Source organism: Eubalaena glacialis, chromosome 8 (assembly GCF_028564815.1).
Source record: "Eubalaena glacialis isolate mEubGla1 chromosome 8, mEubGla1.1.hap2.+ XY, whole genome shotgun sequence".
Lineage (NCBI taxonomy): Eukaryota > Metazoa > Chordata > Mammalia > Artiodactyla > Balaenidae > Eubalaena > Eubalaena glacialis.
The window spans coordinates 71,925,583-71,948,359 of record NC_083723.1 but is presented as its reverse complement, the minus strand read 5'-3'; the positions used below and the strand labels follow the sequence as shown (position 1 = coordinate 71,948,359).

The following is a 22,777-nucleotide window of genomic DNA, read 5'->3' as shown; positions in this document are numbered from 1 at the left end:
TTCTGAATTATTTTTCTGGAAGGTTGCCTATCTCCACTTCATTTACTTGTTTTTCTGTGGTTTTATCTTGTTCCTTCATCTGGTACATAGCCCTCTGCCTTTTCCTCTTGTCTATCTTTCTGTGAATGTGGTTTTTGTTCCACAGGCTGCAGGATTGTAATTCTCCTTGCTTCTCTGGAGTTCTTATATGAGCAAAATTTCCTACATTTTTCACTATTCTACATATTGGCTGAGTCAGATTTATACATAATTTATACAGGGATTTAAGTGTATTCAACCATAGATTTTAATCAAGCTCATTTCCTGCCTATGTGAAGGAGAAAATTGAAAAGCACATATATGCAGGTAACTTTTATAGTATAAAGTGCAGCCTGTGAAACCTTATCAGTTTCTGAGTGGAAAAATGTTACTGTTTAATGGGTTAATTTGGGCAACATTAAAAATTTGAGACTTTTTGGCTATTAAAATAAATTTGGTAAATTTAATATAGTTTTTCTCTTACATATTCTTCCTAGATTTTATCAGTGTTCCTAATTATGATACTGTTTCTTTAGGATACTGCTTCATAATTACTTTTTCACAATCTAATTTAATAATTTTTTCCTCCATTAGAATGTGAAACATGTTGCAGAAGCATTCAAGAAGTGGCTGAAGGGGGAAGGAAAAAGTGCCACTGCCTATCAGAAAAAAACAAAATAAAACATGGGAAATACAACCACCAAATTCCGTAAAGCACTCATCAGTGGTGATGAAAACCTGGCCTGCCAAATATATGAAAACAACCCTCAGCTAAAAGAATCCCTTGATCCAAATACATCTTACGGGGAGCCCTACCAGCACAATACGCCATTACACTATGCTGCTAGACATGGAATGAATAGAATATTAGGGTAAGTATTACTGTAAACCAATTGATAACAAATTAGAGAAGGGGAAAAAAAAACCCTGATCTTTAGAAAATATATGCATACATGTGTTCATGTTATGTGGTATTGTAGTGAATTAAACTTTCTAGAATTGAATATGCCTAAATTATTAAGTATGATTTTTTATTATGCCTAAATTAGACCGAAAGTTTCAGTAGTGAGGTTAGTTCACATATTCTTTTTTTTTTTTTTTTAATTTATTTATTTTATTTCTTTATTTTTGGCTGGGTTAGGTCTTTGTTGCTGCGCGCAGGCTTTCTCTAGTTGCAGCCGCTCCGGAGGCTACTCTTCGTTGCAGTTGCACGGGCCTCTCATTGCGGTGGCTTCTCCCGTTGCAGAGCACGGGCTCTAGGTGCACGGGCTTCAGTAGTTGTGGTGCACGGACTCAGTAGTTCTGGCTCGCGGGCTCCAGAGCGCAGGCTCAGTAGCTGTGGCACACGGGCCCAGCCGCTCCGCGGCATGTGGGATCCTCCCGGACCAGGGCTCGAACCCGTGTCCCCTGCACTGGCAGGCAGACTCCCAACCACTGCGCCACCAGGGAAGCCCCACATATTCTTTTTACTGTAAATACATTTTGATCCTCAGTATGTTTCATAGTATGAACTTTTTATAATAGTGTTTTGTTTAATTTACAACATTTCAATTCTAGAAAAGTACTTATCAACTCTCAAAAAATTGCAGGGAATTGTGCCCTAGGTAATTTAAGTTGAAAAACTAATGTGTTTACCTTACCTATTCATGATCAGATTTGAGTTTCCTTCTTTTAATGGGGTTCAGTTACTTGAAAAAACTTTTCTAAAAGCTAAACATTTCCTTGAAACTGAAAATACTAAGAAACTTAAAAAAATCTCTCTTCAACAAGAAAGCATTAGTGGCAGCAAATATGTGAAGATTCTCCTAATTACATGGTGTTTGCTAGCTTATAAGATGAAAGAAGCAAAAGATAGAAAAGTAGTTCCAAAACAAATTTAGTCTTTTTAGAAGTAGATTATGCAGTTATGGAAGTCTGATGCTAGAAGAGAAAGAAACACTTCTTTGCTTATGCAGTGAAATATAATTGTTAAACCAGTGTCCTGAGCAGTTTAGAACTTGACAAAAAACTTTTCAATCCTTTCTCTATTTATTTTTATACAAATTTGTCATTCAAAATAAGCTGCTGTTTTTGGTATCCCTGAATCATGCCGTGTGTGTTCTGTCTGCCATGTTCATTGTGCTCTTTCTGCCAGGAGTATCCCACTCCTCTCAGCTTTCTCTTTCTTACCTAAATTTTAGCCTTCCTTCAAGGTCCTAGGCACACTTTATCTATCTTCTTAGCCTGTCACAACCCATAGGAACTTCAGTCTTTTTTTGAACTTCTATGGTTCTTTTTTGTTTGTTTGTATTACTTGTTTGGTATACACTATGTCATTGTATTTTATAATTTTGTGTATCTTCTCTTTGCCTACCTAAATTACAGCTTTTTTAAAGGACCTTCTTTATACTTCTAACATGTAGCATAGTATCTTACACAAAGTAAGTAGAAATTTTATAAAATCATTGCACAGGAAATATCTTTATGATCAGGATTTGTGAATGAGAAAAATTCCATAAGTAATTTAGGTTATCCAGCCCTATGACTATCAAGTAGGCATTTTTGTAACCTCTTAAAAATAAAATAGGTATTTCTTGACTTAAAAACAGGTATTTCTATAACCTCTCCTTTTTGCATTTATCTTTTATTTTCATTTCTTGTAATATACCCATTTAGAAGCCACCTCCAACTCATCTTGTTATATTTTTTCTTCCAAAACTGGGTCTTCCCTATGTTAATGACACGAACATACTGTATTAATAAAATAATGGCAAACACATTGAGGCCTTGCTGTTTTCTTATTTTTTGTTTTTTTGTTTTGTTTTGTTTTGGTTTTGGTTTTATTTCCATTACTCTAGGAGGTGGATCAAAAAAGATCTTGCTGTGATTTATGTCAAAGAGTGTTCTTCCTATGTTTTCCTCTAAGAGTTTTATAGTGTCTGGTCTTACATTTAGGTCTCTAATCCATTTTGAGTTTATTTTTGTGTATGGTGTTAGGGAGTGTTCTAATTTCATTCTTTTACATGTAACTGTCCAGTTTTCCCAGCACCACTTATTGAAGAGACTGTCTTTTCTCCATTGTATATCCTTGCGTCCTTTGTCATAGATTAGTTGACCATAGGTGCGTGGGTTTATCTCTGGGCTTTCTATCTTGTTCCATTGATCTATATTTCTGTTTTTGTGCCAGTACCATATTGTCTTGATTACTGTAGCTTTATAGCATAGTCTGAAGTCAGGGAGTCTGATTCCTCCAGCTCCATTTTTTTCCCTCAAGACTGCTTTGGCTATTCGGGGTCTTTTGTGTCTCCATACAGATTTTAAGATTTTTTGTTCTAGTTCCGTAAAAACTGCCATTGGTAATTTGATAGGGATTGCATTGAATCTGTAGATTGCTTTGGGTAGTAGAGTCATTTTCACAATGTTGATTCTTCCAATCCAAGAACATGGTATATCTCTCCATCTGTTGGTATCATCTTTAATTTCTTTCATCAGTGTCTTACAGTTTTCTGCATACAGGTGTTTTGTCTCCCTAGGTAGGTTTATTCCTAGGTATTTTATTCTTTTTGTTGCAGTGGTAAATGGGAGTGTTTCCATAATTTCTCTTTCAGATTTTTCATCATTAGTGTATAGGAATGCAAGAGATTTCTGTGCATTCATTTTGTATCCTGCACCTTTACCAAATTCATTGATTAGCTCTAGTAGTTTTCTGGTGGCATCTTTAGGATTCTCTATGTATAGTATCATGTCATCTGCAAACAGTGACAGTTTTACTTCTTCTTTTCCAATTTGTATTCCTTTTATTTCTTTTTCTTCTCTGATTGCCATGGCTAGGACTTCTAAAACTATGTTGAATAATAGTGGTGAGAGTGGACATCCTTGTCTTGTTCCTGATCTTAGAGGAAATGTTTTCAGTTTTTCACCATTGAGAATGATGTTTGCTGTGGGTTTGTCGTATATGGCCTTTATTATGTTGAGGTAGGTTCCCTCTATGCCCACTTTCTGGAGAGTTTTTGTCATAAATGGGTGTTGAATTTTGTCAAAAGCTTTTTCTGCATCTATTGAGATGGTCATATGGTTTTTATTCTTCAATTTGTTAATATGGTGTATCACATTGATTGATTTGTGTATACTGAAGAATCCTTGCATCCCTGGGATAAATCCCACTTGATCATGGTATATGATCCTTTTAACGTGTTGTTGGATTCTGTTTGCTAGTATTTTGTTGAGGATTTTTGCATCTATATTCATCAGTGATACTGGTCTGTAATTTTCTTTTTTTGTAGTATCTTTGTCTGGTTTTGCTATCAGGGTGATGGTGAGGCCTTACTATTTTCTAGGCACTATTGACAGTGCTCTACATGCATTGTCTCACTTAATCCTCATTACAGCCGTATGAGGTCGTTAGTTAATCATCTGCATTTCAGAGGTGAGAAAACTGAAGCACAGAAAGATTAAGCAACTTGTTAGAACTCTGCCGCTTTTAAGTGTCAAAGCTAATTGCCCAGGTAGATGACTATAGGCTTTAGGCTTTTCAACACTGTGATAGCCTCTTATCTCTATAGTCAGATAAGCCTATATGTCAGGGCTGCCTAAAACACTTATTATCAAAACAAATTAGTCACTCTGGACTTAAGTTTCCCTGTCTGTAAAATAGATACACGTAAGACTTGTGGGACAATTAATGTGTTATATGTCTTATGATGCCTAGCATATAATATTATTACTTCTCACGTCTGTAACCCTAAATAACTTCCAATCATCCTTGACTTTCTCCTTACTCTTTCTTTACCTAACCTACTACTAATGCAAAATTCACTAAGTCTTATCTCTTGGATTCTCTTCTTTGCATTCCCGTTGCCCCAAGCTTTGTTCACTCTTACCAACCCCTTCTTCCAATACTGAAAATACCTGACTCCTAAATGATCTTTTTGCAAGTCTTTTCCTCCTATAATCTCATGTCCAGGTTAATCTTGCTAAAAGTATAGCGTTTTCAATGTTCTATCATGAGAAACCTGTAACTACACTACTATCTGCCTTATTCTATTTGGCTTCTGAAGCCAACTTTTCTCTGCCCTAAGTCTACTGAGTCAGCCTAATCTCTCATTGTTCTCTAACATGATCATATCAGTCAAACTGGTTACCCTCCCTCTTGCTTTCCCCACTTTTAAAAATGCCACCCCCTTAGCTTTATTCCTGTTAGTCCTTGATTCTGAAATGTCTTCTTTCTTCTCTAATTACTTGTCCTTTAAGTCCTCACTTGGTTTCTGTCTTTTCATGAATTCATTACCAACTATTCTGACCTGCAGTAATCTTTCTGTTCTCTGAAATTCCTACAACTTAGATTTTAAACCATCCAATTGTCATTAAACTCATCTCTTTGACTAGATTGTAAGTATTACAAATACACTGCTACACAGTTAGTAATGCTCTCAATAGATTAACTCTTGATTACTTAATCTATTAAGGCTTTCTTTTTTTGAGTTTAACATTTTCAGTGAAATTACAAAACCGTTGCTTTAGCTTCCAAATATTGAACACTATAATAATATTTAATGTCAAGTCTTGTTATGTGATTAATTAAAACTTGCTTAGAATACCAAGGTAAAATGTATTTAAATATTATTATTACTAACGTAATATATATATTTTATCATAAAAGAAATCAAGTAGCAAAATATATTCTAACCATTTATAATTTAAAATATACTTTATGAAATTAGAAAACATTGTATACGAAAGTTATCTAATCCAATGAGTCTTTTTTAAAATTTATTTTATTCAAGTGTAGTTGATTTACAATGTTGTATTACTTTCTGCTATACAGCAAAGTGATTCAGTTATGTGTGTATATATATATATATGTATATATATATGTACACATTCTTTTTCATATTCTTTTCCATTATGGTTTATCACAGGATATTGAATATAGTTCCCTGTACTGTACAGTAAGACCTTGTTGTTTATCCATTCTTTTTTTTTTTTTTTTTTTTTTATAAATTTATTTATTTATTTTTGGCTGTGTTGGGTCTTCGTTTCTGTGCGAGGGCTCTCTCCAGCTGTGGCGAGCGGGGGCCACTCTTCATCGCGGTACGCGGGCCTCTCACTGTCGCGGCCTCTCCTGTTGCGGAGCACAGGCTCCAGAGGCGCAGGCTCAGTAGTTGTGGCCCACAGGCTTAGCCGCTCCACGGCATGTGGGATCTTCCCAGACCAGGGCTCGAACCCGTGTCCCCTGCATTAGCAGGCAGACTCTCAACCACTGCGCCACCAGGGAAGCCCTATCCATTCTTTATATACCAATTTGCATCTGCTACTCCCAAACTCCCACTCCTACCCTCTCCTACCCCCCACCCCCTTGGCAACCACCAGTCTATTCTCTGTGTCCCTGATTTTGTTTCTGTTTCCTAGATAGGTTAATTTGTGTCATATTTTAGATTCCACATATCATGATATCATATGGTATTTGTCTTTGTCTTTCTGACTTACTTACTTAGTATGGTAATCTCTAGGTCCATCCATGTTTCTGCGTATGGCATTGTTTCATTCTTTTTTATGGCTGAGTAGTATTTCATTGTATATATGTACCACATCTTCTTTATCCATTCAATGTTGATGTACATTTAGGTTGTTTCCATAGCTAATCCAGTGAGTCTTAAAGTGTGTTCTGAGGACTCCTAGATCCTGAGACCCTTTCAAGGAAGTGCAGTAGGTCAAAACTATTTTTATACTAATTTTAAGATGTTATTTGCCTTTTTTTCATTGTGTTGACATTTGCAGTTATAGTGTAAAAAGTAGACGATAAAACTGCTGACGCCTTTAGATGAATCAAGGAAGTGGCACCAAACCTTACTAGTAATTGTATTCCTCTCTGCCGGGCTCTTGCTGTTTTAAAAAAAACAAAACAAAACAGTTTCACTTAAAATGTCCTCAATGAAGCAGTAAAATTACTAATTTTATTTAATCTCCATCCTCGAGTACACATCTTTTTAATATTCTATGTGACAAATGTGAAGAATGCATAAATTACTTCTGCTGCTGTATGATGATAGGTTTGAGAAAGAGCACTTGTACTTTTGTTTGAGGTATGAGTTGAACTACTTATTTTTTCGTGAAACAACATTTTAAATTAACAACATTCAGACTGGGATACTGGCTGGCTGACATTTTTCTTGAAAATGTATTAAATAAGTGAGCCTATCAATTCAAGGAAAAACTAACAGTATTTGTTGCTAATGATAAAATTTGAGTTTTCAAGTGAATATTGGAATTTTGAAAACTTATATTTGCTGCCTTCAGCTTAATAGCTTCCCATTACTTAGGGACTTTTCTGAATAAGATTGGTGGTGATATAAATTAATATGATTTTTTACGGGGCTTCCCTGGTGGCGCAGTGGTTGAGAATCTGCCTGCCAATGCAGGGGACAGGGGTTCGAGCCCTGGTCTGGGAAGATCCCGCATGCCGCGGAGCAACTGGGCCCGTGAGCCACAACTACTGAGCCTGCGCGTCTGGAGCCTGTGCTCCGCAACAAGAGAGGCCGCGATAGTGAGAGGCCCGCGCACCGCGATGAAGAGTGGCCCCCGCTCGCCGCAACTAGAGAAAGCCCTCGCACAGAAACGAAGACCCAACACAGCTAAAAATAAATAAATAAATGAATTTATTTTTTAAAAAAATTAATATGATTTTTTAAAATATTGTATAATGAAATGTGACAAAAATCTAGAAGCTCTGCATAACTCACTGAATTAGTATTTTTCAGAAGATCGGTATATGGTTTTTTACAATTATGCATGGGTAAAAGATTTATTCAAAATGCAAGGTAGACCAATGGATTTTAATGTAACAGAGTACAAAAGTTCATTTCATAAGATGTCGTATTTTATATTGCAAGTAATCTTTAAGAAATGACCAGTTGAATTTTTAGCATAGTATCAAGTATGACTATTCACAATTATTTGAAAAGGCTATTTTAAAATACTTCTCCCTTTTGTGATTATATAAGGCTGGATTTTTTCATATGCTTGAACCCAAATGACACATATCACAACAGACTGAATGCTATGAGAATCTGTCTGTCTTCTATTAGCCAGGCATTAAATAAAATTTGTAAATATGTAAAACAATGCCATTGTGCTCACTTAATTTTCAAAAAATATATATTTTTTCATTTTAAGGTATTAGGAATGTTAACTATGTAATGATATTAGGAATGTTAAATATGTAATGAGTTTATTTTTTTAATTAATGAATGTTTTTAAATATTTTAATTTTTAATATGAATATCTATATAACTCACATAAACAAAGGTTATTAGGAATCTTTTCATTTTTAAATTTTTATTGGAGTATAGTTGATTTATAATGTTGTGTTTCTGCTGTACAGCAAAGTGAATCAGTTATACATGCACATATATCCACTCTTTTTTAGATTCTTTTCACATTACAGAGTATAGAGTTCCCTGTAATATACAGTAGGTCCTTCTTAGTTATCTATTTTACATATAGTAGTGTGTATATGTCATTCCCAATCTCCCAATAGGAATCTTCAGTAATTTTTAAAGTTGTAAAAGTTGTAAAAGTCTACTACCACAAAGTTTAAAAATTGCTGATCTGATCAATATCCCTGGTTCCTCTAAGAAGGAATATATCTGTCTCCATCCTCTGGTTATCATTCTATTGAATTAGTATTTAAAGTCCTAAAGAAAAGGTGACTGTATATGCTCTTTAATTACTGTTTTCATGATTTTGCCATATACTTTACACTTATATTTTTCCTTTATACTTAACTTTCAACTTCAGCCTAACGTGTTTGGTGTTTTCTTTTAATTTTTATTGGAGTATAGTTGCTTTACAGTGTTGTGTTAGTTTCTACTGTACAGCAAAGTGAATCAGCAATACGTATATATATATCCCCTCTTTTTTGAATTTCCTTCCCATTTAGGTACCACACAGCATTGAATAGAGCTCCCTGGGCTATATAGTAGTTTCTCATTAGTTATCTATTTTATACATAGTATCAGTAGTGTATATATGTCAATCCCAGTCTCCCAATTCATCCCAACCCCCCTTATCCCTTTAGTATCCATATGTTTGTTCTCTATGTCTATGTCTCTATTTCTGCTTTGTATATAAGATTGTCTAAACCAATTTTTTCAGATTCCACATATATGCTTTAATACACGATATTTGTTTTTCTCTTTCTGACTTACTTCATTCTGTATGAGTCTCTAGGTCCATCCATGTCTCTACAAATGACCCAGTTTCGTTCCTTTTTATGGCTGGGTAATATTCTATTGTATATATGTACCACATTTTCTTTATTCATTCCTCTGTTGATGAACATTTAGGTTGCTTCCATGTCCTGGCTATTGTAAATAGTGCTGCAATGAACATTGGGGGTGCATGTGTCTATGCCCTGTAATGGGATTGCTGGGTCATATGGTAGTTCTGTTTTTAGTTTTTTAAGGAATCTCCCTACTGTTCTTCATAGTGGCTGTATCAATTTACATTCCCATCAACAGTGCCAGAGGCTTCCCTTTTCTCCACAACCTCTCCAGCATTTATTGTTTGTGGATTTTTTGATGATGGCCATTCTGACCAGTGTGAGGTGATACCTCATTGTAGTTTTGATTTGCATTTCTCAAATAATTAGTGATGTTGAGCATCTTTTCTTGTGTTTGTTGGCCATCTGAATGTCTTCTTTGGAGAAATGTCTATTTAGGTCTTCCACCCATTTTTTGATTGGGTTTGTTTTTTTGATATTGAGCTGCATGAGCTGTTTGTATATTTGGAGATTAACCCTTTGTCAGTTGCTTTGTTTGCAAATATATTCTTCCATTCTCAGGGTTGTCTTTTCGTGTTGTTTATGCTTTCCTTTGCTATGCAAAGCTTTTTAAGTTTAATTAGGTCCCATTTCTTTATTTTTGTTTTTATTCTCATTATTCTAGGAGGTGGATCAAAAAAGATCTTGATGCAATTTATGTCAAAGAGTGTTCCGCCTATGTTTTCCTCTAAGAGTTTTATAGTGTCTGGCCTTTCATTTACATCTTTAATCCATTTTGAGTTTATTTTTGTGTATGGTGTTAGGGAGTGTTCTAATTTCATTCTTTTACATGTAGCTGTCCAGTTTTCCCAGCACCACTTATTGAAGAGGCTGTCTTCACTCCATTGTATATACTGGCCTTCTTTGTCATAGATTAAGTGACCATAGGTGTGTGGGTTTATCTCTGGGCTTTCTATCCTGAACCATTGATCTATATTTCTGTTTTTGTGCCAGTACCATACTGTCTTGATTATTGTAGCTTTGTAGTATAGTCTGAAGTCAGGGAGTCTGATTCTTCCAACTCCATTTCTTTTCCTCAAGATTGCTTTTGCTATTCAAGGTCTTTTGTGTTTCTATACAAATTGTAAAATTTCTTGTTCTTTTCTATGAAAAATTCCATTGGCAATTTGATGGGGATTGCACTGAATCTATAGATTGCTTTGGGTTTATAGTCATTTTCACAATGTTGATTCTTCCATTCAAGAACATGATATATCTCTTCATCTGTTTGTGTCATCTTTGATTTCTTTCATCATTATCTTATAGTTTTCCGTGTACAGGTCTTTTGCCTCCTTAAGTAGGTTTATTCCTAGGTATTTTATTCTTTTTGTTACAATGGTAAATGGGATTGTTTCCTTAATTTCTTTTTCTGATCTTTCATTGTTAGTATATAGGAATACAAGAGATTTCTGTGTATTAATTTTTTATCCTGCAGCATTACTAAATTCATTAATTAGCTCTAGTAGTTTTTTGGTGGCATCTTCAGGATTTTCTATGTATAGTATCATGTCATCTGCAAACAGTGACAGTTTTACTTCTTCTTTGCCAATTTGGATTCCTTTTATTTCTTTTTCTTCTCTGATTGCTGTGACTAGGACTTCCAATACTATGTTGAATAATAGTGGTGAGAGTGGGCACCCTTGTCTTGTTGCTGATTTTAGAGGAAATGCTTTCAGTTTTTTACCATTGAGAGTAATGTTTGCTGTGGGTTTGTCATATATGGCCTTTATTATGTTGAGATAGGTTCCCTCTATGCCCACTTTCTGGAGAGTTTTTATCATAAGTGGATGTTGAATTTTGTCGAAAGCTTTTTCTGCATCTCTTGAGATGATCATATGGTTTTTATTCTTCAATTTGTTAATATGGTGTATCACATTGATTGATTTGAGTATATTGAAGAATCCTTGCATCCCTGGGATAAATCCCAATTGATCATGGTGTATGATTTTTTTAATGTGTTGCTGGATTCAGTTTGCTAGTATCTTGTTGAGGATTTTTGCATCTATGTTCATCAGTGATATTGTCCTGTAATCTTCTTTTTTTGTGATATCTTTGTCTGGTTTTGGTATCAGGGTGATGGTGGCCTCATAGAATGAGTTTGGGAGTGTTCCTCCCTCTGCAATTTTTTGGAAGAATTTGAGAAGGAAAGGTGTTAGCTCTTCTCTAAATGTTTGATAGAATTCGCCTGTGAAGCCATCTGGTCCTGGACTTTTGTTTGTTGGAAGATTTTTAATCACATTTTCAATTTCAGTACTTGTGATTGGTCTGTTCCTATTTTCGATTTTTTCCTGGTTCAGTCTTGGAAGGTTGTAGTTTTTTAAGAATTTGTCCGTTTCTTCGAGGTTGTCCATTTTATTGGCATATAGTTGCTTGTAGTAGTCTCTTATGATCCTTTGTATTTCTGTGGTGTCAGTTGTAACTTCTTTTTCATTTCTAATTCTATTGATTTGAGTCTTCTCCCTTTTTTTCTTGAAGATTTTGGCTAAAGGTTTATCAATTTTGTTTATCTTCTCAAAGAACCAGCTTTTAGTTTTATTGATCTTTGCTATTGTTTCCTTCATTTCTTTTTCATTTATTTCTGATCTGATCTTTATGATTTCTTTCCTTCTTCTAACTTTGGGGTTTTTTTGTTCTTCTTTCTCTAATTTCTTTAGGTGTAGGGTTAGGCAGTTTATTTGAGATGTTTCTTGTTTCTTGAGGTAGGATTATATTGCTATAAACTTCCCTCTTAGAACTGCTTTTGCTGCATCCCATAGGTTTTGGGTCGTCGTGTTTTCATTGTCATTTGTTTCTAGGTATTTTTTTATTCCCTCTTTGATTTCTTCAGTGATCCCTTGACTGTTTAGTAGCATATTGTTTAGCCTCCATGTGTTTGTGTTTTTTGCAGTTTTTTTCCTATAATTGATTTCTAATCTCATAGTGTTGTGGTTGAAAAAGATGCTTGATATGGTTTCAGTTTTCTTAAATTTACCGAGGCTTGATTTGTGACCCAAAATGTGATCTATCCTGCGGAATGTTTTCTGTGCACTTGAGAGGAAAGTGATTTCTGCTACTTTTGGATAGAATGTCCTATAAATATCAATTAAGTCTATCTGGTCCAATGTGTCATTAAGGCTTGTGTTTCCTAATTAATTTTCTGTCTGGATGATCTATCCTTTGGTGTACGTGGAGTGTTAAAATCCCCCACTATTATTGTGTTACTGTTGATTTCCCCTTTTATGCCTGTTAGGGTTTGCCTGATGTATTGAGGTGCTCCTGTGTTGGTTGCATAAATATTTACAATTGTTACATCTTCTTCTTGGATTGTTCCTGTAATCATTATGTAGTGTCCTTCCTTATCTCTTGTTAGTCTTTATTTTAAAGTCTATTTTGTCTGATACGAGTATTGCTAGTCCATCTTTCTTTTGATTTCCATTTGCATGGAATATCTTTTTCTGTCCCCTCACTTTCAGTCTGTATGTGTCCCTAGGTCTGAAGTGGGTCTCCTGTAGACAACATATATGCGGGTCTTGTTTTTGTATCCATTTATCCAGTCAGTGTCTTTTGATTGGAGCATTTAATCCATTTACATGTAAGGTAATTATCGATATGTTTCTATTACCATTTTCTTAATTGTTTTGGGTTTGTTTTTGTAGGTCTTTTTCTTCTCTTGTGTTTCCTACCTAGAGAAGTTCTTTTAGCGTTTGTTGCAAAGCTGGTCTGGTGGTGGTGAATTCTCTTAGCTTTTGCTTGTCTGTAAAGCTTTTGATTTCTCCGTCAAATCTGAATGAGAACCTTGCTGGGTAGAGTAATCTTGGTTATAGGTTTTTCCCTTTCATCACTTTAAATATATCCTGCCACCCCCTTCTTGCCTGCAGAGTTTTTGCTGAAAGATCAGCTGATAACCTTATGGGGATTCCCTTGTATGTTATTTGTTGCTTTTCCCTTGCTGCTTTTAGTATTTTTTCTTTGTATTTAATTTTTGTTAGCTTGGTTAATCGTGTCTCATCTTGTTTCTCCTTGGGTTTATCCTGTCCGGGACTCTCTGCGCTTCATGGACTTGATTGACTATTTCCTTCCCCATGTTAGGGAAGTTTTCCACTATAATCTCTTCAAATATTTTCTCAGACCCTTTCTCTTTCTCTTCTTCTTCTGGGACCCCTATAATTCAAATGTTGGTGCATTTAATGTTGTCCCAGAGGTCCCTGTGACTGTCTTCAATTCTTTTCATTCTTTTTTCTTTGTTCTGCTCTGCAGTAGTTATTTCCACTATTTTATCTTCCAGGTCACTTATCCGTTCTTCCGCCTCAGTTGTTCTGCTGTTGATTTCTTCTAGTGTATTTTAAATTTCATTTATTGTGTTGTTCATCACTGTTTGTTTGTTCTTTAGTTCTTCTAGGTCCTTGTTAAATATTTCTTGTATTTTTTCCATTCTATTTCCAAGATTTTGGATCATCATTTCTATCATTACTCTGAATTCTTTTTCAGGTAGATTGCCTATTTCTTCTTCATTCACTTGGTTGTGGTTTTTTATCTTGCTCTTTTGTCTGCAACATATTTCTCTGTCTTCTCATTTTTTCTAACTTACTGTGTTTTGTCTCCTTTTGTCAGGCTGCAGGGTCGTAGTTCCTCTTCTGGTGTCTGCCCCTGGTGGGCGGAGCTGGATCTTGTCCCTCTGTTGGGCAGGGCCGCGTCAAGTGTTGTGTTTTGGGGTGTCTGTGGGCTTAATACGACTTTAGAGAGCCTGTCTCTGGTGTTTTCTTTTTTCTTAATTGTTTGGAGATCAGTGGCTCATAATTTCTTTATTAAAGCCTTTAATATCCTATACTAGAATCAGAAATTATTTTATTGCTCTCCTTTCCTAAGAATAAGCAACTCTCATTTCTTTAATCTGTGTATCTTTTGTTTTTCAAAATTTATTTAGGTAGTACAGAGAAAATCACAAATCATTATTATTTTAAATGATTAGTTGATTTTGGAATTAAATTACTCTTCTTAACACTGTGTCATGCAGAATAAGGACAAATAGCATTTACGCATCATCATTAAGTAAAATACCAACTCTGTTTTAACTATTTGTGTTTTAGATAAGCTTCAGTTATTTCACCATATGTAACCTTGCTAAACTTTCTAACAAATTGATGGCCATTATTTTCTCACGCTGCCTCATGTAATCTGGCATACCTGCCTGCTACCTTCAGTATAGACCCTTCAGTATAGCTTGCCTAGATTCCTGACACATGACATATATGGGTATGCAAAGGGATATACCTAGCCAGAGACAAAATACTTTAGTTCCCATAAAGTAAATTACCCATTTGCAATAAGGCCTTGATTTTATCCTCATTTCCTTTAGCTTTATGGTACCTACAACAGTAGGCATAACTTTCCCCTCTTCTTAGGCAGAATACAGTAAAAGAAGGGTAGTTTACAGTTTATGAGCTAGTTTTCATCTGTATCTCTCTGAACCTAGTTTACATTATACCATATCACAGTGTTTCTTTCATGGGAAACTAAATCCATATTCATAAATAGTTCATGGGAATCTAAATTCATATTCATAATAGTTACTACTTAATGTAGCGAAAAGACTGTTTAGACTTTGGAGTCAGCATGTTCTAGTTTGGATATACAGTTCATTAGTTGTAGCTTCTTAGGAAAGTCATGTATAAAATGGGGAATTAGAGTGCTTATTCCTTAGATTTTACAGGATAACTTCTTGTGCTTCCTTGGAAATAAATGGGGCCTGTCTTTCGGTGTAAATAAAATATAACATCTTTATTAGAGCATGTCTTTATCAGAGCGTATGTTAATACTAAACTTTGAGAATTAAAATAGAGTTTCCAGTTATCAATATCTATTTTTTTGACTCATATTTCAGGAGTTATTAAATTCTTTTAAATGGTTCAATGCAGTTCTCCTCTCCTAACCTCCCTTGTATGCAGACACTATAAGGGCAGGGAGTTAATCTGTTTTCTTAACAATATACCTAACTTCTAGAATAGTACCTGGCAAACAACGACTACTCAAAAATAATGTTGCATGGAAGAAAAGTTTTAAAAGCAACTGAAAGTGTATGTGTATGTTAAGTGACTGGGAGTGTTATGGCAAGAAACTGAGGCCCTAAGAGAGAAGACTTATTTTGGGGGGAGCTCAATTGAATATGAGATAATGATGAAATATGCAAGAGAAATGGGACTCTGAGAAGTTAGAATATGGTCTAAAGGTCACATTAGACAGGGTGAAAGAGCATTAAGAATTATCACAGAAGTGATAGTAGAAGCCCTTTGAGAGAAACCATGATTCTGCTACCACTGTCTATCATTTGGGTTCTGATAAAAAGTTTACAGCTTACAAAGTGTATTCATAGAAACCATTGAAAGATAAGTGACTTTAAAAGTAGATGTGCTCTCTGAAAGGAGGGAATGTGTATGGAGAAGTAAGTAGATTCAGGAAGTGAATTTGCTTCCAGTAAGGGGATAGGAAAGTGAAGCCATCTTCATGGGTAAAAGAGAGATTGTACTGAAAAAAATTAAGAGGTCTGTTAAAAAGATGTGTAGTTATGGAAACCGAGGTGATACAGAGGTCAGGATGTAAATGAATTATTAGTAGTTTCAGATTAAAAACAAGAATTGAGGACAGTGATAAGAATTTAGCTCTTAGGAAATTCTTAGTGATGTGAAAGAGTGCAGTTTTAGTACAGTGATCAGAATAGGGTCATACTGAAGTGGAGATGAAATGTAGAAGAAATATAGGTAGGAGATATAAACTGACTGTTTGATAATTAACAGTGAAAGAATCTAGGAAAACAGATGGCTTCTGGATGGGTTATTAGGGTCAAATGAAAGGGATTTTTTTTTCCAGGTTAATGTTTTCCTTACTCCATCTTCCTGCCAGTTATCTCCTGTCCTTGTTCCAGAATTAACCTTATATGCAAGTAGTAAAATATACTTCATAATTACTGGCATAGTTATAGAAAGGTACCTATCTAAAACTTACATATCAATTATAAATTTATAGTTCTGTTTATTCATTCATGTAAATTAAAGAAGACTACTTTTGAAATTAAACAGATAATAAAAAAGTAGTAATACGAATCAATAAAATTAGAATATCCAGCTTTACAGTTTTAGTACAAAATATTTATGCAGGTATGGTACTATGTCTAATAAATTTGAGAATCTTTCCTGAATAAATATGTATAAAGAAGCTATTTTAATACTTTAACTTCAGAATAATAACCTTTGTTTGGTTTGATTAATCAGAGTCTGGCACATTGGGTATAAGAACATTTGCAAAATTATCACACTATCTCTTCCCTCTATTGGGGAGGATCTAGAATTGTTTAATGAGAGAGAGATTGAAAGAGAAAGAGAGATTTCTCCATATCAACTTACATCCTTCCAACCTGTATTAAATTCCATGGTGATAATTCCTTGTGTTAAATTCCATGGTTTGTTTCTCTCCTGAACAAACTAAAAGAGAAAATAAATGATATATTGGAAATAGGGATAGGAAAGGCTAAATAAATGTGGTTGTACAGAATCTTATAGACTCTGAATTAATTTTAATAATTTATTTCTAAATTAAATTTTTAAGAAAATGAAATCTTTTTTATTGTTAGTAATGCCTCTTGGAAGAAGTTTTAATCTTGAACACATTTTTAGAGTATTGTTTAGATTTTGGTTATTCATTATAATCCACTATAATTCAACCATTATAAATACAGGGAAATATCATTGAGAATATTATCATCAGTTGTTGACTTAGGGAAAATATATTTTTCCTTTTTTTTTTCTTTTAAACTGTGAAGCAACATTATGGTTATATAAATAAATAAAACTACTCACATTCCTGCCTCCCTTAAACAACTGTTAGAATTATTCCATGTTCCCTTCTAGTTTTAGCTATAAATGTTCATAGGTAGACTTTTCAATGACTTTATAATTTATAATTTTCTATTGTATGGAAAGACCATGATTTATGTTTCCCATTTTTCCTATAACCAGACATTTAAGTTACTACAGATTTTTCTATTCAAAATAACAGTATATTGAATGTCATTGTTCCTATAGATTTTTATTCTTTAAGTTATTTCCTTTAGGATAAATTCCAGCAGTAGGTTTACTTGGTCAAAGACTATCAACCATATATTAGTTGGCTATATATATTATGTATATTAGGTATATATTTATGTTGATTATATATATAATACATATGTTAGCTATTATGTAACTTGTGTAAGGTCATATAGCTAAAAAGTGACAGAACTGGGTTTAGAGTCTGGCAGTCTGTACTAGATACCATGTTCTTTACCAGTCTGCTACACTGCTGGCTTGAGAGATCTAGAATTCTATCTTAAGATATTCCCAATAAAAGTAATATGCATTCAGTTTATAGCAAGAGTCTGCTCTGTGTCTGACACTGTATTGGGAATTCAAGAAAGAACAGGATATAGACCCTGCCTTAGAAGGCTGTAAACCAAGTGGGAGAAGGGAAAAGATATGTAAGAAAGTAACTATGATACAATGTAATGAATTATATAATTAGGATATTATAGGAAGACAAAGAAGGGAATGACCAAATGCCACTGGAGGAGGCAGCCTAGTGTAAAGAGGCTTCTAAGTAGGGCTGGGTTTGTTTAGATGGCTAGGTCAGGTCTTGGGGAACCAAATAGCAGAGCAAACAATGAAGAGCCTACAAATGTACTGCAGGGGTCAGAAGGCCATAAAGGCTACGTAGGACTGTAGAGAAAATATGCACAGTTAGGGTTTTCTGAGCAAATTTTACTAGAACTTGGGACCTGGGCTTAAAAGACAAGCCTTGGAAGTTAAACTTTGACTGAGTAGAGACTGAGAACTCCAGAGAGGTTTACCTCTCAGAAGATACATGTTTACATTTGAATGAGGTGTAAAGAGTGGATGAGACCTGAGACCATTGAGACATTCCCTAAGTTGTAAGGCTCAGAGATGCTAGTCTTATCTTCTGCCCAGAAACATATTTTACATTCCAAACCATAAGAACCCAGGATCTTCCTTAGGACGATTTGTTCACACTCAGGGATAGGTTCCTCCCCCTGATCCCCACCCCCTGCTTCTCTCTCCGCCTCCCCCCATCTCCAGAGGGGAGGAGGTCTGCTATACAAGCCTCCCAGAGTCTTATTTTTGCAGCTAATTGCTTTATTAACTTCCTATTGTTGCTGTAACAAATTACCACAAACTTGGTGACTTAACACAAATTTACTATCTTAAAGCTCTGGAGATCAGAAGTCTGAAATGGTTTCACTGGATTAAACTCAAGGTTTTGGCAGAGCTGTATTCCTTCTGCAGGCTCCTGGGTAGAATCCCTTACCTTACCTTTTCCTGTTTCCAAAAGCTGCCTGCACTTCTTGGCTTGTGACCCCTTCTACCATTTTTAAAGGCAGAAGCATAGCATCTTCCAATATCTCTCTGATTCTCACCCTCCTGTCTTTCTCTTCTAAGGACTCAAGATTACATTGGGCCCACCTGGATAATCTAGGATAATTTCCCAATGTCAAGAACCTTAACTTAATCTTATCTGCGAAGTCCCTTTTACCGTGTAAGGTAACATATTCACAGGTTCCAGGGATTAGGACATAAACCTGTTTGGGGTGGGGACATTAGTCTGCCTGTCACATTCACCCACAGTGCAGATGTCTGATGTCTATGATGTCTGATCTGGCTTGGATTGCATTACCCCAGTGGTAAGAGTTGGGGTATGAGGGACTGGCATGGTTATTATAAGTAATAATATTTCATTTGTTTCTGCTTCAGAGACTTCAAATCTTACTTTCAGGCTAGTTTTGAAGGGCTATATTGCTGAGCTGTGTAGAATCTTGAATTATAAAAACAGGAAATATCCAGAGTTGTTCTAAAAGTTGTCTGGGACCTTCTACTACTTTAGGACAGCTTACTCAGCCTTTTTCTCATAAGAGCTTTCCAGCTTGGCTAACTCATTCAAATTGAAAAGCCCATTCTAGTTCCTTTTTGGTCAGGGTTTTTGTTTTTTCTTGTTCTAAGATGAAACTAACCTAAAAACATTTCAAATGAATCTAGGATTTAAGAGTTTGGCTCTGCTTCCTTCCCATTGCTCTTCTGCACTTGGACATGGGAATGCAAATGATACCAGCCCTCCGCAGTAAATGTGACTCATCTTCAGATATGGGACTGTATGCCCATTTCATAGTGTATTTGTGTTTTTTAGTACAGGCTGACTGTATTATAGTAGGTTTTATCCAACTCATTTTCCAGTATCCTATTATGGCCACTGAACTGGCTCAAATATTAACCTATTGACCCTAGCTCAAGGATGTAGTAGATGCTAGGCACGGATGCTAGGCACAACTCTCAGATCTGGGTTTGGCAGTAGCTGCAGCAGCTCACCTAGACCTATCATTGGTAAGGGCTACCACCTTGGAATTAGATCTTGGTCTCCCAGAACTAACCATAGCTTACTCCCCTCAAAAAGTATTACACCGTGTAATATGTGCCTTATTCTTTCAAAGGTTAGCCAAAGACTTAGGTAGAGAAATTTTTCCTAGATTTAACATTTAACATTTAACGTTCCCACTAGCTCCCAGACTTATGCATTGCTTGCTTCGCTTATATTGCCACCATCCTTATTAAGTAAATATGTACTCAAGAGAAATAAAATAGAGCAGAGCAATAAAGAAAAAAATTGGTGTGGTATGTTTAATAATGTACCTAAGGCATTTATGTTAATTGACATTAGTCTGTAAGTGGCCCTTTCGGTTCCTTTCCTTCTTCCTCCCCTTCCTTTTCTCATCTTCCTTGTTTCTTCACTTCTCTTTCATTTTCCTTTTCCTTACCTTTCTTTTTTCTTCCTATGCCTTTTTTTCTTTAATTAGCAAATACTGTAAAGATATTCAACTTTAGTTTTTTGGTATTATTATTCTAGAATGGAGTTTTTTATAACTAAGAATTAGTCATTCAACCTATTTTGAAACAGTGCTTCAATAGAAATTGGATTAGCAGCTTAGAAGTAGAGGTTACCTTTTAAATGTATCTTCTGTGTACTATTTCAAGGTAGGAAAAAACTGATTTTCATCCTTTTCCTTTACCATTTTAGGACCTTTCTTTTTGGTAGAGATGGAAATCCAAATAAACGGAATGTGCACAATGAAACATCTATGCATTTGTTATGTATGGGCCCTCAAATTATGATATCGGAAGGAGCCCTTCATCCTCGCTTAGCACGCCCCGCGGAAGATGATTTTAGAAGAGCAGACTGTCTGCAGATGATTTTAAGATGGAAAGGAGCAAAACTTGACCAAGGCGAATATGAGAGAGCAGCTATTGATGCCGTTGATAACAAAAAGAACACACCCCTGCACTATGCTGCTGCCTCAGGGATGAAAACCTGTGTAGAGGTAAAACTTTGGTGGTGGTTTTTTTTTTAATATTCTGCATGGTAAAATCTGTGTCTTGGTAATGTGTAATAATCAGTTTTGTTTTACTTATCTTAACAGTTAATTTAGCTAGTCATTTCGGTCCCTTTTGTGGTTCGAAAAGAATCAGGAGCCCTTGTATTAGGGAAAACAAACCCATAAACATTCATCCTTGGAAATAAAATGGAATTAGGAGCAATTGAAAATTTGCTAACATTCCTGAAGATAACAGTCATCATACAAACTCTATCATATTGAGAGTAATAGTTTTAGTAGAGATATGTTTTTGCTTATTTTTAGAAGCCAATTTATAAAATTTATACATATGGCAAATCTTGACAAGTGGGACCTTTAGCTATATCTAGAATTGATCAGTTCCCTAAGCAATTGATAAATATTAATGAATACATTTATTGGGGTCTTTTAAAAACATATATATATTAAAATGTGCTGTTTTTTTCTGTGTAGTCTGCATTAAAGTGCCTGAGTACTATATTGTAAATGAGTTTTTCCACATATGTTTTTCATATATATATAAATATCTTAACAACAGGCTTAGATAAAATCAACCATATAGTGTAGGATCTTAACTAAGCTAAGAAATCATTACTCTTTATACTGTCATCACTACTCTACATACAGAGGAACAGGTTTCACTCAGCTATGTAGAGGTCAATCCATACATAATTCTTAGAAGTTCTTTAAATAGATGTATTTAAGTTTCAGTGGGGAGAATTATAGATTGAATCACAGAGTATCCACTTACCAAAAATGTAGGACTTTATTGGAAAAGCAATGATCCAGTTTAAATATATATTAATCAGATTAAAATACATATCTGAATTTAGTATTTCCTTAATGTTATTCATCTATATAAACTTTATACTTCTAAATTGATAAATATACCAAAAAACATGAAGGTCCTTCATTTTCTTACTCGTGTTAAAAGGTTATGGCCATTTAGGGACTTCCCTGGTGGTGCAGTGGTTAAGAATCCGCCTGCTAATGGAGGGGACACGGGTTCAATCTCTGCTCCAGGAAGATCCCACATGCTGCAGAGCAACTAAGCCCATGTGCCACAACTACTGAGCCTGCGCTCTAGAGCCCGCGAGCCACAACTACTGAGCCCACACACCAAAACTGCTGAAGCCCGCACAGCCTAGAGCCTGCGTGCTGCAACTACTGAAGCCCGCGCACCCTAGAGCCTGCGTGCTGCAACTACTGAAGCCCGCGCGCTCTAGGGCCCGCGTGCAGCAACTGCTGAGCCCATGTGCTGCAACTACTGAAGCCCGTGCACCTAGAGCCTGTGCTCCGCAACAAGAGAAGCCACTGCAATGAGAAGCCCACGCACTGCAACAAAGAGTAGCCCCCACTCGCCACAACTAGAGAAAACCCGCACGCAGCGACGAAGACCCAACGCAGCCAAAAATAAATTAAAAAAAAAAAAAGGTTATGGCCATTTATATGATTTCTTTAGTGTATCTGAAGTGTCAGTTATTTTCACTTCTAGAACCTTTCTGATCTTATCTTGTGTTTATTGCTGTTGTTTGTGATACTTATTAATCTTTTAGAATCTTTGTCATTTCATCTCTTGGGTTTGTGTCACCTTTGCCCACTAGTTAATTAGTGACAGTCATTAACTTGAAACTAATTTTAAGCTTTGCTTTCTAACTTTGATTCACGGTGTGGTGGAAGGATGTTCTAGGATTTTGCGGGGAGGGAGGCTATTGGCAGAATTCCTGAGGCTTTTTACACAAGTCTTTTTGTATATTGTTCTATGCCCACCTCTTATGAAAGAATCACTGCCTATAGTGACTCATCATTGTTGACGGGACTGCATCATATTTCTCAAGTGAGTTAGAGTAGAAAATATCTTATTCTTGATAGTAATAATAATGCTCTTAAACTGCTGCTTTAATATCTTGCTTCCAAAAATTCTCTATAAGCATTGCTTTAGTGGTTGTTCATTTTGAAGTATGTTTGCAATGACATGATATTAAATTATTTTTAAAAATTGAATGTGGTGTTTTTACCAACATTGTTTTTTGCTCAGT

General features: G+C 35.4%; 1 protein-coding gene across 5 annotated transcripts in view; it reads left to right on the top strand.

Annotated features, from left to right (window-relative positions):
- Window positions 1-22,777, top strand: part of ANKIB1 (ankyrin repeat and IBR domain containing 1) — a 135,957-nt gene that overhangs the window by 48,637 nt on the left and 64,543 nt on the right. For 4 of the 5 annotated variants that reach the window (XM_061198567.1, XM_061198568.1, XM_061198569.1 and 1 more), the window contains exons 2-3: window positions 613-890; window positions 20,405-20,705. In XM_061198567.1, the coding sequence (XP_061054550.1) occupies window positions 703-890; window positions 20,405-20,705 (489 nt within the window). In that variant the 5' untranslated portion in view covers window positions 613-702. The remainder of the gene's footprint in view (window positions 1-612; window positions 891-20,404; window positions 20,706-22,777) is intronic. The other variant, XM_061198570.1, reaches the window with a different exon arrangement.